The 17345-nt window shown below is 60.9% G+C and overlaps 1 protein-coding gene across 1 annotated transcript; it reads right to left on the bottom strand.

Annotated features, from left to right (window-relative positions):
* Window positions 1-7236: 7236 nt before the first annotated feature.
* LOC118913320 (uncharacterized) lies at window positions 7237-13150 on the bottom strand. The gene is made up of 6 exons (XM_057495417.1): window positions 13138-13150; window positions 12240-12429; window positions 12027-12094; window positions 11707-11861; window positions 9774-9974; window positions 7237-8178 (listed from the first exon to the last, which is right to left on the bottom strand). Exons 1-6 carry the CDS (start codon window positions 13148-13150, stop codon window positions 7906-7908), a joined length of 900 nt encoding a protein of 299 aa, XP_057351400.1. The 3' UTR covers window positions 7237-7905.
* Window positions 13151-17345: the final 4195 nt, after the last annotated feature.

The raw sequence follows: 17345 nt of genomic DNA, 5'->3' as shown, positions 1-17345 counted from the left end.
CACACAGGACCCTTGGCGGCTCTGGGCAGGCACAGCCTCAGAGAGTCAGACTTTCCACTGTCCAGATGGGGACACTGAGGCCCAGCGAGGGGCGGAAACTGGCTTGCTGGTGCTAGGCCCAGCTGAGGAAGGCGGGAGGGCAGAAATGGAAGGGAGACGAGAGGGAGGCCAACTCTGGTTGCCAGCCCAGTCCAATCAGTGGTCCCTGGACTCCTGCCCTGAGCCTGCCCAGAACCTGTGGTAGCCTGGCCCTGAACAAGGAGGCGGTTCTCTGGGCTTAGGGAGGGCTGGATCTAGGCTCCCAGGCATTCCAGACACCCTACCCCCCACCCAACTCTAGCCCTTTTTCCCTAAAAAAGAGGAACCAGTCCTGTCTGTGTGGTTTCAGGATGCGACTTAGCTGGGGCCCGGCAGGAGGCCACCGCAGTTTCGGGGTCCTCCCTTGCTTGCCTGCCAAGCTGAGGATGGGGACGCTGATTCTGGGAGGAGAGGCCTGGCCGGTCAGCCGTCTTGATCCATTCCTGTGGGTCCCTGGGACGTGATGACCACTCTGTGGGTGGACACTTCCTCTGGGCTGCGCACTGTGCTGGCTACTTACAGGGGCCAAGCGGGCCAGCCCACCAAGTGTCCCAGGAAGAGGCCGTCATCAGCCACACACCCCTGAGATTACTGGAGGCTCACTTGAGGGCCCACGTGAGCCCAGCTCCACCTGTGTCTAGAGCCCAGGGCCTTAGCACAACTCCTTCTCCTCATCCAGCAGGGTCCCAGTCCCTCCCTGGCCTGTGGACCCAGCATGCAGCCGGGCCAGGCCAGAGCCAGCTCTTGGTCACAGGCTGACCCTGCATGAAGGGAGACTCCCACAGGAGCCACTTCAGAGAGACCAAGGTGAGGGTCTAGACACAGGGGAACTGAAGTAGCGAGCAAGCTGACATATGCAAAGGAGACGCGGAGTCTGTCAGGGGAAGACACTCAGGCAGGCAATGCAATACAGCGCAGGTGCCCTGCAACCCGGAGAGAAAAGCGTAGAGGGCGAAAAGCTCATGGAGCCGAGGCTGAGTGGAGGCCAGGGAAAGGCAGGTGTGAGGGGAGCAGGAAAGGGGTGAGGTCTGACGGTCTGCGTGCACCCACCCCTGCCAGCCCTGCCTGCTGTCCAGGGCTGGTATGCAGGTGGGGTCTAGAAGGTTCTGCTTGGGGGAGTAGCTGGGCCCATACCTGCTTTCTGTGTGTCAGCATAAGCTGAGGGCTCCCTGGCAGGGACCTGGGACACATGGTGGCCTGACTAAGCTTAGTGCCTGCCTGCAAGAAGCTTCCAGGCTGGGCAACAGAAGAAGGAGACATGGGAAAAGCAGGGTCTGGGTGGGGAGCTCCGGCTGCCTCTTGTTTTTGTGGGCAAGGTGGCTGCAAATGGTTGGGACCTGCAGAACGGAGAGGACACGTGCCCTTCCACACAAGGGGAGTCAATTGGTCTGCCTGTTTGCTTGTGTTTTGTACTGTTTATTGGAGACATATTCAAACATCTCTGTCAGTACAAAGACTACTATCATGCAGCCCATGTAGTGCCACAGACCTTCAGCATCCACAGTCATGGCCGGGTAGCAGGAGAAAGAGGGTCCAAAACATGTACACAACATTGTGCTCTGTGAAAAAAGCTAGTTGCAAAAGACCACATACTGTATGATTCCACAGGAAACGTCCAGAATAGGCAAGTCTACAGGCAAAGGAAGTAAATTAGTGGTTTCTTAGGGCCGGGGGGTGGGGCATAGAGTGGTGACAACTAAAGGGTATGTGGTTTCTTTTCTGGTGGTGACAATGTTCTCAGGTTGACTGGAGATGTTATGTGCTTTTTGAACATCCGAAACACCGTTGAATTGTAGATCTTCAATAGGTTAATTGCATGATATGTGAATTATATCTCAAGAAGGCTGTTCTAAAAAATGAATAAAAACAAGCAACTCCATGTAAGACACACCCATTGCTCAAGGAGACTTTAACCACACTGCTTGCCAAGTAAGGCCCTACCTGGCCTCATGCCCCAGCCGGCCCTCCACTGTGCCCCGCACTGCTCTGCAGGCTGGGATCCCAGAAGCTGTCACTCAGGGCCTCGGCCTTCAGGGGTCCCAGTGGGGGTGAAAGAGTCCTGGGCACAGTGGTCAGGGCCGGGCTGGGGAAAGTCCATGCTGGGCGCTCTGCAGCTGGGCTCGGAGCCCCATGGGGAGGGGAACGCGACCCTCTTATTTCTTGCCTCCCCAGGTTACACACAGCACCAAAACCTCAGGAGGGATTCCTGGAGGAGGTGACTTGGAGCAGACACAGAGGGAAGAGGGACGCTGGCGGTGGAAGGAAGAGCACTTGCCGAGGCGTGGACGGGGGCGTGCAGAGCAAGGGGACAGTATCTCCTCCGCATGGCACTGCGACAGTGTGCTCTGGTGTCAGTCAGGCTCCTTCCTGGAAGGAGCTTGGGGGTGGCGATGAGGCGACCCCCTGAAGAGGCATGTTATGCACCCGGAGCTCTTCCCTGCGGCTGGGGAATGTGTCTGGGGCAATATTTCTGTAAATACAGTTCTTCCGCCTGGAAGGCTCTTTCGTTTGTGGTTTGTAGTCTGCAATAAGCTGTGACTGAGTGCCCGGCCCAAGGCCCACTGAGTCACTCTGCCTGGGCCTCTAATTTGGGGGCCCCTCCCAGACCAGCCGGGCAGCACCTCAGTCCTGGGACTCCCCTTCTGCCCCTCCCCCCAGGCCTCCGCTTCCTGCAGCACAGGAACAGCCTAGACCCTGGCTTAAGCAGTGTGGGGACAGCACGTCCTTGCTGGCTAGTGGGAACTGGCGGCCTCCTGCCCTCTAGCTGACCAGGAGTTAGGGGAGCGCAGGCATGGGGGGCAAGGCAGGAAGGAAGAGAAGGCATTTCCTGAGGCCCCGAGGCTCTAGAGGAGGCTGATGCACAGCGGTCAGTGGTGGGCAGGGCTGCACGAGTCATAAAGGGTGGGGGTGGGGGGCAGAACCTAGACCCTGCCAGCACGAGCCCTTGAGTCATGAGGGCCCTCTCCCAGCATGCCCTGCACCTCTGGGACACCACTGGACAGGCTTCCAAAGCCCCAGCCTGGACACTTCCTCTAAACTGCTACAGGGTGATCCTGCTGACACTGGCCTGTCCTCAGCCCAGAACCCCCCCAGACTCCTCCACAGAAGCCCCTTCTCCTGCCAGAGGAACCAAGAACCTAGTCCTCTGGACCTGAGAAGGAGCCCGGGGGCTGGTTCAGGATTCCTGGGAAAGCATCCCACCTGGCCCTGCCAGGCCCCTAGACACACTGCTGGCTCCCTCCTTTAGCCCTTGTTGGATCATTGCCCCAGCCTGCTTCCTGGTGCCCAGTCTGGAGCCCCAGAGCACGGGGCAGGTGCCTGGAGGCAGTGGGGCGGTGGGAACAGTCAGGAGCCGACATGAGGATGGAAGGGCACTGAGAGGGGGACAGGCAGGGCTGTCAAGCAGCTGGGGGGCTGCCCCAGGCAGGGCAATCTAAGCCCCTTGCCGTCTGGTGGGTCTGTGTGTGAAGAAAGACCCAGAGTCGACTGCAACCCATCCCCCCACAGCTGGTCTGCACCTGTATGTGCCATGGCTTCAGAGCTGCAGGGGGAGGCCCAGGAGAGAAGTAGGCAGGCAGAGGACAGGCTTTGAGCCACTAGTCAGTCCCCTCTGGGCCCCAAACCCGCCTTTGGTACTGGTCCCTGGAAGGCAGAGCCTGGGGCCTGGGTGGTGGCCCAGCAAGCAGGGCTTGCAGGGATTCAGAGGGGTCCCTACACAGGTGGCAGCAGCTGAGACAGCAGAGTCTCCCCTGCTCCCAGCTCCAGCCCACCCAACTGCTGGTCCCATGAGCCTCTGGGGCCTGGAAAGAGCAACCCGGCCCTGAGCTTCAGGAGCCATCTGCCAGCCCCCTTCCTGGGCCTTTCTGTCCTCCTGTCTGTTCTTTCCGGCTCCCCACTCTTTCCTTGGGTCTCCCCTCTGCCTCTCGGCCCCTTCCCTGGACACTGAGTCCGTGAGCCTTGACTTCCACACATGCTGCTGGTCCAGAAGCAAGGACGTGTGATGGTGCCCAAGAGCGGCGGTCACATGCCCTGTGAGGGCAATGGCACGGGCCCGGGTACCGGCACAGGACTCTCAGAAGGCCAGCCCAGAGCACGGGCTCCCACCCACAGAAGCCCCCTTACGCCCCAGCTACCAGGATGAATTCCCAGGGACACATCACACACACACACACGTAAGTCACTTCTTGAGCAAGTGACCCCGCCCGGAAGTGAGCTGACATCTCAGAGACCCCTGAACCCAAGCTGGCGCCCCCAGGTTCACAGCCTGCTGGCTCCATCCAGTCCCGATCTGTGAACTCTAGGGGGAAGGGCAGGGCAGGGAGAGGGCTGGGCCCCCCGGTCCCAGGGAGGTGCCAGGCCCTCAGGTGCCTGGAGGCCAGAGCTGTGACATTCTGGAGCCCCAGGCAGCGCACGGTAACCTGTGCCCCCAGATGGGGCTCGTGCTAAGAGACCCAAGAGGGAGCCAAGCGGCTGCAGAGTGGCCCAAGCCTCGTTACCTGGAAGCTTCCCAGAGCTGAAGGCCGAGGCGTGGCCGGTGAAAGCTGGCACTCTCCATGCCAGTGCTTTTTTTGACCTTCCCCTGAGAACATAATCACACAGCGCTCTCCACATGGGGCTGCCAGGGGTGTAATTTCAGGCCCCGAAAGGGGGCTCTGCAGAGGCACAGACTGCATCTAGCTATCTTTAGAGGGGCACGTTCTGGGGTGTGGCCACATGAGGGTAGATGGACAGGAGGCCGAGCCACAGGAGGCATCCATGGTCTTCCCCTGGGGGACACCAGCCCCCAGGAGCAGTGCCCAGATCTGCCTGCTGCCTGCAGGGCCAGGGGGCCCTGGTGGGGGTGGGGAATGAAGGTGGGTGGAGGGGAGGGGCCTGGGCAGCCAGTGTCTCCTGGACTGGCCCTGGGTGACTGCTGTGGCGGAAGCTGCTGCAGGGCCACCCCGTGAGACACAGCCTTGGCCTCCCCATCTTGCTACACTCCTTCCAGGGCCTGTTTCTTCAAGATGCGGGGGCTTCGACAAGCCACAATGTGGGGTACAGGACAGGCGGGAGGCTTGGAACTGGGTGTGCAGAAGCTAGGCAGGGCGCCTGGTGAAGGAGCAGCGGCTGGCCCTCCCATGGGGGTGCTGGGGACAAAGAGAAGAATTTGGAGGTCGAGGGGCAGGATTCTGGGGCTGTGGCTGGGAGGGGCAGGCAGAGGTGCAAGTTCCCAAGGAGTACTCCACTGCTCCCCGTCCCCATGGTCTGCCCTTCCGCACTTGGTAGCCTACGTGGCTTAAGAAGTCTATCAAGGAGCCTGACGGCAGACACCCCCCGAGCTGCTCTGGATGGTCAGGGGAGGAATGGCCTCTGGGCCTGAGTTCAGCCCACCCAACAGCAACCCCAAGGGCCAAGTGGCTTCCTGCTAGTAGGGCAATTTTCCTGGACAACCACCTGTGCTCTGCCTGCTTCCACAGTCCCTCCTACCCTCCTCTGGTCCTCTCCCCACACTCCGTGGACAGGCAGTGCAGGTGGCCCAGTAGAAATAAGGTGAGAGCAGCAATGGGGCAAGGCCCACAGGGATGGAGGTGACAAGGGGATTCACCCAGCCTGGACTTCCTGTGCCTCTCAGGTCCCCACCTTTGTAACAGTTGGGAGGGAGGAGACTGGGGACTGTCCCTATTAGGAGGGGCCAGGCTGGGGCAGCCGGCCAGGGAGGAGGGGTCACGAGAGCTGAAAGAGCAGCAGGCCCTCCCCATCAGGCCAGCACCCCAAGGGCTGCTGACCTCTGGCCCAGCCCAAACAGGAAGTGCCATATCTGTTGGCCCAGGCCCGGGAGGAGAAGGAATGCAGGGATGAGTCCAAAGCAAATACTCCGCCAGCTTCCCAGGCCTCTCCCATCCCCTGCCTGAGAATCCCAGGGAGGAGGGGGCTGGCTACAGAGCGTGACCCATGCAGACTCCGGTTCTCAGGCCAGATCCCAGTCAAGGTCTCCGCACAGGCACCTGGTGCCCTTCCTCCTTCACCTCACCCACACCCAGCAGCTGGGGGCAGGGGCCAGGTGGGCCATGCTGCCTGCTGGTTGTCCTCCCCCCAGTCCCTCCCCCACCCCAGCACTGGGCATGGTGGCATTGCGAGCTGCAGAGGCTGACCCAGGGACCCCACCCCGTTCCCGGTGGTCCCCCACACAGGCAGGGCCACCGCCGCAGTGGCCTCTGGGGGCTCTGCAGACCCCGTGTAGCCACCCACACAGCTGGCCCGTCCCACCTCAGGGCTCACCACGGCTGAGCCACCGCAGCCCGCTGTGTCTGTGTCTGCCTCCCCCACCAGGCGGACCATCAGCAACCCCAGCCAGGGGGCCATCGCCACTGGGTTCCCAGGGCTGGGCTGGCCCTCCCACCGACCCAGTGCTTGCACCCCAAGGATTGCAGAGTGGATGCTGTTCCCACCCTCCCCTGGTACCAAGTCTGGGTCCCACATCCCACATCCATGGACCCCTGTGCTGGGGACCCACAGTCTGGCCTGGGGACAGGTGTGCACAAGGGATGGGGATGGGGAACCAGTATGAGGGCCCCAGGACCTGGATTAGAGGGAAAGGGAGCAAGTTACCCCTGGACTTGGTGCAGGTGCAGCTGTAGGTGGCTCCAGCACAGAGGGGCCCTAGGGACCTCCATGTTAGCCCTCCCAGCTGAGCCCACCTCCATCCATCCACACCTGGGACTGGGACACTTCCTACACCAGAGGGACTGATGCCCCCTGAGCAAAGGAGGTGAGCTGGGCCCCCAGATGGCTTGGGGCTGAGCTGCAGGGGACTTCAGGACCCTGGCCAGGGTAGGTGCGGGTGGGGAGGCTCTTGGGGAAGCTTCTGGAACCAGGCCCTCTTGACTCCCTGCTGACAAGGCAGCGTCCAGCATGTGGGCCCTGGGCTGTAGACCCAGGAGGGAGGAAGGGAGGCTGGTGGAGGCGCGTGGGCTTGAACGAGATGCATTTATTACATTCAAGTCCAAACCAGCACCACACCCTGCTGAGCCATTTACTAAGTGAAGGGGTCTCAGTAGTCAATGGGAAGTGGGTGCATCTGAAGCAGCAGTCTTCTAGATCTTTCTCCCAGTGGTGCAAAGATCAGGTGGAGCTGGGCCTGGTCACACCCGCACCCCAGTCCTGGACGAGCAGGGGCCTTCCAGGAGCCCTTCCTAGCTCCCTCCCCTGCTGGGGCTGGAGGCCCACACTGTGGCAGGCCTGGGTGCAAGAGAAGGCAGTGGGTGGGATGTGGCGCAGTCGATGAGGTTGTTCTCCAGGTGCATGGAGATGAGGTGAGTCCTGGGCCACACAAGTGACACAGATGGAGTTCGGGGGCATGTGTTGTGGAGTGGGGGTAGCAGGGGTGAGCAGAGGAAAGACCCCAGAAAGGGGAGTCAGGCATCACAATGGGGGGGGCAAGGTGGAGGGGGTAGAAACCAAGGTGCAGAGATGAGACCCAGGGTGAAGGGTCACCACCTGCCACCTTCCCATTTGGGGCCCAGCCTCCACCTCAGCAAACAAGATGGATGAATGGATGGGGGTGGTGAAGGATGTCCCCCACCAATTCTACCCTCAGCTCTGAGAGCTGTGGGTGAGGAGCCTACAGGCAGAATGGGCACAGGCAGGTGGACCTACCTGATCTTGCTGGGGCTCTGGTGCAGGGCCTGCAGCCCCCAGAGGCCCAGCCGGCCACACATGAGGGCATGTAGCTGCTGGTCACCCAGCAGCACCTCAGCCAGGGAGGCATGTAGGCCCAGACAGGATGCACTGTGGGTGCCATGGCATGCGGGCTGTTGTGAGACAGGCGCAGGAGCTCCTTGCTTGGCTTCATGGGTACAAACATGTAGCCAGGGACGTGCTTGATGCAGGAAGGAGGGCACTTGTACCAGCTGGTTTGTGGGACAGGTCGAGGGTCTCTAGCTTCCTGCATGGGCAGGAACTACAGCCACAGCTGGAACCCCAAATTGGGGTCCCAGGTCCACGCCCAAAAGGGGAGTGGGGATTTGCCCCCAGAGCCCTGTGCCAGAGTTTCCAACAGCTGGGAAGGGCTAGGAGGCAGGCAGGCCCCATCTGGTGTCTGTGGCCTCTGTCTGCCCAAGTCTGGGAAGAGGGGCTCATGTGAAGGCTAGCGGGGCGGTCCTTGGTGTGGAGATGGCAGACCCCCCTCCCATCCATTTACACCAAGGGGAGGTGCCTGCGCGCTGCTTAGGCCTGGCCCTGCCCCACCCTTCCTCGGCCTTTCAGTCTTTCCCTCTCATCCCTGCTGGAGAGAAAAATAAAACTCCTGGGGATCAGGGCTGGGGACCCCAAGAGATCACTTTGGCTGACGGTGAAGCTCAGGAGGCCATGAGGCCGGCTCACTCCAGGGTGGGCAATAGGGCGGTGGGCAGGGAAAGTGGTTTGTCTTAGTGGTATCCTCCAGCCCCCCTGGGTGGGGCCAACCTTTGAACCTGGGGCCCTGGAACCCTTACTCTGTGGGGGTGGGAGATCCTGTGACTGGTGCCTCCAGGGCCCGCCAAGACAGCAGCCCCCTTCCCTTCCGCCAGCCAGAGGAAAGCTGGGTGTTGCCGTCCCGGGCCTGACTGGCCGCCAGCCCCCTGCCCAGGCCCCATGGCGAGAGTGGAACAGCAGCTGGGCGGTCCCTCCCTAGGCTGCTGTCTGCTTTTCTTTGCCCCCTTGGCAAGAGGGGGAGAGGAAAAAAGAATAATTAAACCCAAACGTTCTGGTAAGTTTTTCCTGGAACATGAGGCTGCAGGGCAGGAGGCTCCAGTCCCTGGAACGGCAGGTCAGACAGCTGACCCCCGTGTGCGCACCCCATGGGTTGTGCCTTCCCAGCCCTCCTGCCACTCCCAGGACCAGATCCTGAGTCCTGGGGCGATGCCTGTAAGAGCTGGGCCTCCTCCTTGACCTCTCCTGCTAGTGCCCAGACCCAGCTGTCAGACCAAAACACAGGGACTTGTCCTGGACCCTTGCTATAGTGGGGTGAATAGTGGACCCCAAAGATATGTCTACCCAGAACCTGGGAATGTGATCTTGTCTGGTAAAAGGGCCTTTGCAGACGTAAGTAAGTGAGGGACCTCAAGTTGAGAGCTTCCTGGATTTCCCTGGTGGGCCCTAAATGCAGTGACAAGTGTCCTTATAAGAGACAGAAGAGGACAGACACAGTCACAGGGGAGGCGTCCACACGGCGACAGAGGCAGAGACGGGAGTGATGTGGCCACAAGCCAAGGGCCCTGGGGTCCCCCGATGCTGGGGGCGAGGAAGGACCCTCCCCTGGAGCCTCTGCAGAGTCCCGCCCTGCCCACACGGTGGCTTCAGGCTTCTGGCCTCCAGGACTGGGAGAGAAGAAATCTCTATTGTTTAAGCCGCCCAGTGTGTGGAGATCTGTCACGGCCACCCCAGGACACTTCTGTAGTCTCTTTGCTGGTCCCCCTATCTCTTCAGTGTCCCTTCCTACCCCTATCGCCTCTTACCACCCATGCTGCGCCTCTGTGCAAGACCATGGCATCTCCCAGGTGAGCTTCTGAGGGGCCTGCAGGGTAAATCTGGGCACGAGCAGGAGCACTGGGGATTCTTCTGGGCAGGTGGTGGCTGAGGGCCCTGGCTACCCTGAGCCCTGGGCAGGGAGGCAGGTGACCCGGGTAACCCGTGTGGGACCAGGCCCATCCCCAGCCTTCTCTTCCCTCCCTGCCGACTCGCTGGGGTCCCTTGGGCGAGTCCTCCTTCTCTGACTTCCATGGGCCTGTCAGGGTGAAGCTCATGAGGTGCCAGGCCAGTGGCAGCACCCACGGGAGCACAGTCCAAGCTTGCGGTGCCCGCCGGTCCTCCTGGAGTGGGTTCTTGCTGAGCACCAGCATGCAGAGGTCTTGGCTGTGGTTGGGCACATGCTCTGTCACCTGCTCAATGACATGGGTGCCCAGATGCAGCTCCTGGGGCCAGGGCTGGGGGTGAGGGGCCCACCTGCCACTCGCTGGCTCTGAGTCCCTTCCACCCGGCCTTGTCTGTGGGACTCAGATGCCGCTGTCTCTGCTACTCTTGGAGCCATGGCCATCTGTGTAAGGGATCCCAGTGACACCTGCCATTTGTGTCACGGCTCCTCAGAACCCCACAAGACAAAGAACTCCAGAGCTACTGCAAAGCCCAAGGGGATCATGCAACCCAGACAGAGCATGGATCTGGCACAGGGACACTCAGCAGGTCTGGGATGGTCCTCAAGGCCCAACTCTGAGCTTCTGGGAGGCCTGGCCAGGCAGAGGAGAGGCCCTTTGGTGCTGAGGCTCTGTGGGTTTATTGTGACAATTCCCCGCATGGGCAGTGCTGGTGGCAGACACACTGGTCCTTTGAGCACAGTATTGCCTCCCCTGGCCTAAGGGGCTCCCAGCTCATCTGCATAGAGCAACAGTGGACGACGGGGACCACCCCAGACCTGCCAGCCCTCCTCCCAGGCCCAGGACCCCTGAGAGAGCAGACGGAGGGGGCAGTGGAAGGCCTGGGGGTACAGCCCCAGTTGTCCAACTCGTTCTTGCTCAGGTCCAAGCCACTGCAGGTTGGGCAGCCCCAGGAATGTGTGGGCTGGGATAGTGGCCGTTTCATTCCCGTGCACATGTGGGGCAACCTTGCTCTTCTCTCCTCAGGAGCTCTCAGCCTTCTGTCACAGATCTCCGGGGCTACCAAGTACCAGAGACTCCGTAGTCTCCCCACCTGCTCATGGCCCCACAGAAGGGGAGCCCAAGCACCAGAGAAAGCAGGGTGCTGCTCAGTGTCATAACAGGCTGGAGGTCCCTAGGCCAAGTTGCCCACAGGGGTAGGCCCAGGGGAGCTTCTGTGGCCCTAGGCAGGGGGCTGGGCATGTTCCTGCACCTCCTGCGCCCCCATGGGTGGGTGCTTCTGGGCAAGGTTGGGTGGGGACAGCCTCTAGGATGACAAGCAGGTTGCTACCACCTGGCACAGTGTTTTTTTGGAGGTGGAAGCCCCAGTGCCTGCTGGGAGGGGAGGCTCTTGTGGTGAGGACAGCCTAGAGGCCACCTTGAAGCGCTGGCAGCCATGGCAGCCCCAGTTCAACCAGCATTCACCAGGGGCTTTCTCTGCAGTTCCTGTGTCTGCCCACTGGCCCCTCCTGCCCCACCCCCAGGTCTGCGGTGGGGCTACCAAGCCTGGTGCCAACCACTGGCATATGACCAAGGCAACACCATAGCCAGCCTCCTGGGGCCCCTTATGCCACCACACCGCAGCCCCAGGCCCCCTGACTTCCAGCTCTCTGTGCTGCACCTGGACTCCTCAGGAGGCCTTAGGGTGCATGGCTCAACTCCTGCACCAGAGAAGCAGGGCCCGCTCTTCTAGCCCCAGCTGCAGCAGCCTGCCCTGGCAGGGCTTCTCTCCCTCCTGCCTCTATGCCAGGTGATGGGCACGAGGCCTCTCAGACTCTGCATCCCCCTTCACCCTCCAGGGAAGGGTCCTTATGGCCCATGGGCCCCTCCCACCCCCTCCCCAGCACCCAAGGTGGGCACCACACAGGCAGCCTCTTGGTGACCTGCTTTCACTCCCCCTGCCCCAGCCCCAAGGGGATTCAAGTCGTGGGCTAGGGCGCTACCCTCTGCCAGCCTCTTCCTGCTCATGCCACCTACTCACCGTCTGGAAGCCCAGGGGGTTGGCAGGGCTGTGGGCTTTCTCAGGCCCAGCCCCTGCTTGGCCAGGGCCCCTCCAAGGCTGCAGCCTACCCAAAGAGCCAGAACTAGGAGCAGCACGCTCTTCATCGCCACTGCGCGGGCACGCGGGCTGCTGGGCTGGGAGAGGCAGGATGGAACACAGGGGGACAGCGTACAACAGTCCCGCTCCCCGGGCTCCTGGTCCTCACTGCGGTACCTGGAGCCTCCCCCACAGGCCCCAGCCGTCCCCCAGGAAGGCCCCCAGGCAAATAAGCACCTTCCCAGGCCTTGCTCCCAACTTACCCCCAACATCCCTGCTTCCATCTGAGGAGAAAGAGACAGCGTTTTTCTTGGACCAGAAAGCAGGCCCACTGTGTGTGCAGACAGAGGCCTGCATTTATTCTGCACTGGCCCAGGCCCAGTGGTCCCTGTGAATAGGGCTTCTGTGTCCACACACAGTGGGCCTGTGAGGCCCACCACAGAGCAAGCTGCCCACCCCAGGCTGCCAGGTCCTACCTCCATGCTTGGGATAGGAAAGCAGCTGGGCCATGCAAGAAGCAGGCCCCAGGGCCTCCTGGGTCTTTGGGAGAGGGGCAGTTGCCCAGGCCACCTTCTGGAATCTGCCAAGCCTGCAGGATTCTGCCATTGGGGCTGGGGCTGAGGCCTCCCAATTCTGGAGGAAACTGAACACCCAGGCAGAGGCATGCTTCAGGATGGTCCTTCTACCAGCTCCCTGCCTACCTCGAGGCTGGGGGTGGGGGTGGGGGGCAGGTCTACGTGCCCTGTGGCCACCTCTTGCTGTGCCTCCCGCCGCCCTCCCCCCACCCTGCCATTGGACTATGTGCGGACCAGGGGCTGCTGGGTTCTTGAGGGACCCTTGGCCTGGACAGCCTGGAGGTGGCCTGCGCGAGGCCCTCTCACAGACCCCCTCCCCCGCCCTGACTTCTTGGCCAAGAGTCCCAGGTCCCAGTCACCACTGTCATCAGACACACCTAAGATTTCCCCAGGCCTCACACACACTGTCTTGGTCAGGGAGCACCTGGTGCTCAGGATGGGGCAATGCAGAAAGGAGGCCAGGCCCGAGGGAGCGGGTTTTGGGGTGGAGCCAGAGGCAAAGATGGGGGTGCCTGAGCCTTGTGGGAGCCCAGGGCGGCCGAGCAGGGGCTGGCGAGGAGGCTCAGTCTCAGCACGCGGCTCTTCGAGGCCAGCCTTGAGGAAGCTTTTCCGACAGCTCTGTCCAGTGTTGACTTATGTTTGGAAGCAGTCTTAAAAAATGAGTTAATTGTGGGCAAGGCTTGGGTGGGCGGGAGAGGGGAGAGGGGCGGGGAGGAGCTGGCCACAAGAGGCGTGCAAGAGCCCGGGGACGGCATGGGGGTTGGGCAAGGCAGGGCGGCGCTAGCCAGTGGGTCTTCACCGGGCTCCTCCATGTTTGCCCACTTGGGTCCTGAGTCCCACATGTACTGTGCTCGGGGTGTGGCAGGGACACGAGAGTCACTGCCCTTTTGCAGCCCCTATGCCTGCTATAACAGTCCTGTAAGAGCCACATGAAGTTGCTCGCAACCCCCTGCCACTGTCCTGTCCAGACCTCTGGTTTATGGCCTGAATTTGGGACCGGGACACATGCAGACCAGAGACAAAGACTGTGTTCGGAGTGAGCATGAGCAAACACCTTGGGAGCCAAGGGTGAAGCCACTGTCTGCCTGCACACCCGTGAGTGACACAGGATGTCCTGGGCTGCGGGTTCGCTGACGCTGGGGGGTCGTGGAAGGCTGAGCAGCCTGCCTCATACAGAGAAGGCATCACCTGAAGAGGGTATGGAAATCTGCCTGACGTGAGACCCCGGAGACTGACTGTAGTGCGAGCCCAGGCTCCGCCCCTCCCCCTGCCTGGGGACAGATTCTGGAATCCTGGCCCCCAACCCATTTCCCCCTGTTCAAGCCGCTCCCCAGGCGCTGACTAAACATCCTGCCATCTGGTTCCCATTAGCTGGGCTGGGGGTTGGGGGAAGCTGCTCCCAGGTTTCTTTGGCACAGAGGCCTGGAGGAGGGAGGGACCCCAGCTCCTACCCACCTAGGCAGGAAGGGGCGAGGCCTGGGGTACTCTCAGCTCCCCAGCTCCTGTGGAGACCTGTCCTTGCTGCCCTTCCCCTGCTGCAGGCCCAGTGGCCACTCTGCTCAGTCTTGGGGCACCTGCCCACCCTGGGAATCTTCAGGGAGCCCTCACGGAACACAGCCAGCCTGCTAGGGGGCTGGGCAGAACCAGAGCTGCCCTCCCACGCCTGCCCCTCCTGCATGCATAGCTCGGTCATGGACTTGGGCTGAGACAAGCAGGGCCTTAGGCCAACACTAACCCTGAGCCTGGTGTCTGGAGCACAGGGTGGGAGGGGTGCTGGGATTTTCCAGGAACCAGGGATGCAGCCTGGGGGTTGCTGGAAAGTTTAGGGCTCCCAGCTCTGCCCTGGACTGACGGGCCATGTGATGTCAGGAGCAAGCCTCCCTGCTCAGGGCCTCAGTATCCCATCTCAGTGGGGTGGGGTGGGCACCTTAGGCAGTTCCAGAGTCTGAGAGCTGGAAAGGGCCTAGAGAAGCTGCATTACATGATGAAGGTTGCTTCTAGCTGCACAATCCCAGGATTCTAAGGGCAAAGAAGGGCCTCCTGCTCCTTCTCCTTCTCCTTCTGTCCTTCCCTTCCACGTGGCGCATTGTCCAACACATGCGTGTACACGTGTGCACACATATACCATCACAAGTCAGGATTCCCAGTTGGCAGCCCAGAGGATGGCAAAGCAACACTCTTGTACCTCAACACTCCTTAGAACTGCACAGCTGAGAGCTCTTCTCCCATCGAGGGAGGATTGGGGAATGGATTCTTCACTCAGGGTACATTCTTGGGCCCCTGCTGTGGGCCAGGCACTGTGCCTGGCGCTGTGTGTGGTGCAACAGTGAACCACACAGTCAGCTGCCCTGTGCTCACAGAACTGGCTGTCGAGAGAGGAGCACACAGACCCCATCAGAAGGAAAGGGGCTGGCCATGGTGACTGGAGAGAGGGACAGTTTTAACAGAGGACAAGATGAGGACTGTGAGTAAGTGGAGATGTGAATGAAAAGGAGACAGGCAATAAAAAGAGCTCCAGTAAAGAGCCCTCCAAAAAGGAGGGGCAGTAAGTGCAAAGGCCCTGAGGCAGGAAAGGGTTTGGCCCAGACTGAGAACTAGCAAGGAGACCAGTGTGGTGAAGCAGGCTGAGCAAAGGGGTGGTTGGGAAAGAGTCAGAGGGCATCAGAGGATGGTGGGATGACTTTGCCTCCGACCTTGAAGGAAACAGGGAGCCACTGTGGACTTTTGAGTAGAGAAATCATATGTTCTGACTTACATTATAAAAGGGTCTCTTGGGCTGTGGGGTAGAGCACGGACGTTTTGTGGGCACAAGGGCAGAAGACAGGTTCCCATGTGGAGGCTGCTGTAGCCTCCAGGGGAGAGGGGACCCTGGCTGGCCCAGGGTGGAGGGTGCTGGGTGGGGTGTGGGGGCGGGGGCGGGGGCGGGGGCGGGGAGTGGGCGGTGTCAGAACACTGCAGGCAGAGACTGGTGGGGCAAGAGCACGGGAGGCCAACACCTAACCTGCGAGCTATGACTGGAGCTCACAGCCAAGGTCTGGGCTGCTTGTCCTGCCCCCCCCTATATCTGTCATTTGACAAATGCATTGAGCCCCCACTACTTACCAGTCCTGCTGCCAGGGCCCAGGGCAGACCAATGGCTCTGCAGCCAAAGACCCACCTTTCAGTTCACCCCCAGAGCAAGGGGACAGGCCCATTCTGGAGCCTTCAGCATTGTGTCTAAACAACATCAAAACCAGCGTGTGTGTGTGCTGCATGGACCCAAGGGGTGTGTGGGAGGGTCTCTCAGGGTGCATCAGGGTGCATGTTCATGCATCTATCTTATATAAATGAAGGTATAGGTACCTTTTCCCTCCTAAAGCTTGGAGAAGAACAGAGCCAGACTTTTCATGCCGTCTTCCTGTTGCCAGCAGTTTCTTCCCTAGAGAAAACCCATCTTGTTTTAATGCCCTTGAAACCTCAGAGGATCTGGTCCCAATTAAATGACTTTTCTCACAGATGCTTTTGTGAGCACTAAATGCATGAGCCAATCTGGACTTATCTGCCCAGCTTCCTTGCCTGAGACCTGGCGTTCCTGAGCATGTGAGGGGGACAGACAGACAGATAGGGACAGAGGCAGCGGGGGAGGCAGTCACGGAGGCGGAACAGCCCCCAGGCAGGACAATGACAGCTGTGGATGGGCTGGCAGGGAGTAAGGCGCACTGGCCATCAGGGTAGAGGAGCAGAGGCCTTCAGCGTCCCTGGGGACGGCTCTAGTGCAGGAGGATGGAGTGTAGCAAGGGTTGCTTGGGGGCAAAAAGGTCCCAGGTGGCCAAAGTAGCTGGGTGGAGGGAATAGGGCCATGGCTGGGATGGGAGCCGTTAGGGGCCAGTTTCCCATCCCCTTCTCCATTTGAAATTCAACTGGTTCCTGCCAGTCATGTGTTCCTGACTGGACTCCCTGTGGAAGCTGCCCCTGCCCCTACAGGTGGGCACCCAGGGGCCTGAGGCAGAGGACAGTGGCTGGGCAGAAACTGGGGCTCATGCTGGGCTGGGGCTAGGGCGAGGGAAGGCAAGCCTGAGCGGCCCTTCCCCCGCCTGGCCCTCCCCAGTGGGCACGTTCATGTTCCAGACGCATGTGACTCAGCCCTGCTGGCCCTGCCAAGCCGTCTAGACCCGAGTCTCCCTGCGGAGGGGGCCATCCTGCCTGCCATTTCCTCTCCAGCCGCCTGGTCCCCCCACCCCCCCCCAGCGCGTGCAGCTGCCCCGCCTCCACCCTACTGGCACGCTGCCCCTCCCCCCAGCCAGGGTGACCCTGGCCCTGGCCCTTCTCAGAGGGGGAGTGCCAAGGCCCCTCAGGGCCCAGCCTGCCTCCCATTTGTGAGGCTTGGTGCAGGAGGATGAGCTGAGACCCCGTCAGTGACCTACCCTGCCCCAGTGTCCGTTCCCTCTCCTGGCTCCGTTGGAGATGGGGTGCACTCCTGGGTATCCCCACCCATGTAGTGTGCTCTTGCAGGAGCCAGGGTAAGACCCTAAAGCAGCACTGCCTAAGTTTCCCAGATGTAGGAAAGGTTTCCCTCTCAAGGGCTGGCTCTCCCGCTGCTCCTGCCTTGGGTGGCCATGGTCCCTGCCCCAGCACGGGGACCAGAAGTAATGGGAAGAGGAAGCAAGACTCCCAGGGCAGCTTCTCCGTCCTCATATGCCAGAAGACTCCCAATGTGGGCGCAGAGACCTGGAATGAGAGCATTCTAGAATTGGCAGTAGTCAGCTCCTCGGTTGACAGTCTTACCCACCCAGCGCTGGCATGGGAGGTGGCTAGGCTTCCCCAAGCCTATGCCTGTGGCAGGCCCACATGTGTCAGTCCACAAGGAGCATCTCTGGAGTCCTCTGGACTTACATGACTCCAGTAGCAAGTGTTTGGCCAAGGCCAGTCCCCAGGGCTTTGGGGTGGGTGAATGACAACCACGTAAGGGAAAGCCAGTGTCCTTTCTCTGAGAATCCTTCAGGTCAAAGTTTGGGCTCTCTGCAGCCT

Source organism: Manis pentadactyla, chromosome X, assembly GCF_030020395.1.
Source record: "Manis pentadactyla isolate mManPen7 chromosome X, mManPen7.hap1, whole genome shotgun sequence".
NCBI lineage: Eukaryota > Metazoa > Chordata > Mammalia > Pholidota > Manidae > Manis > Manis pentadactyla.
The sequence above is the reverse complement of the archived record's forward strand: the minus strand, read 5'-3'. Positions and strand labels throughout refer to the sequence as shown.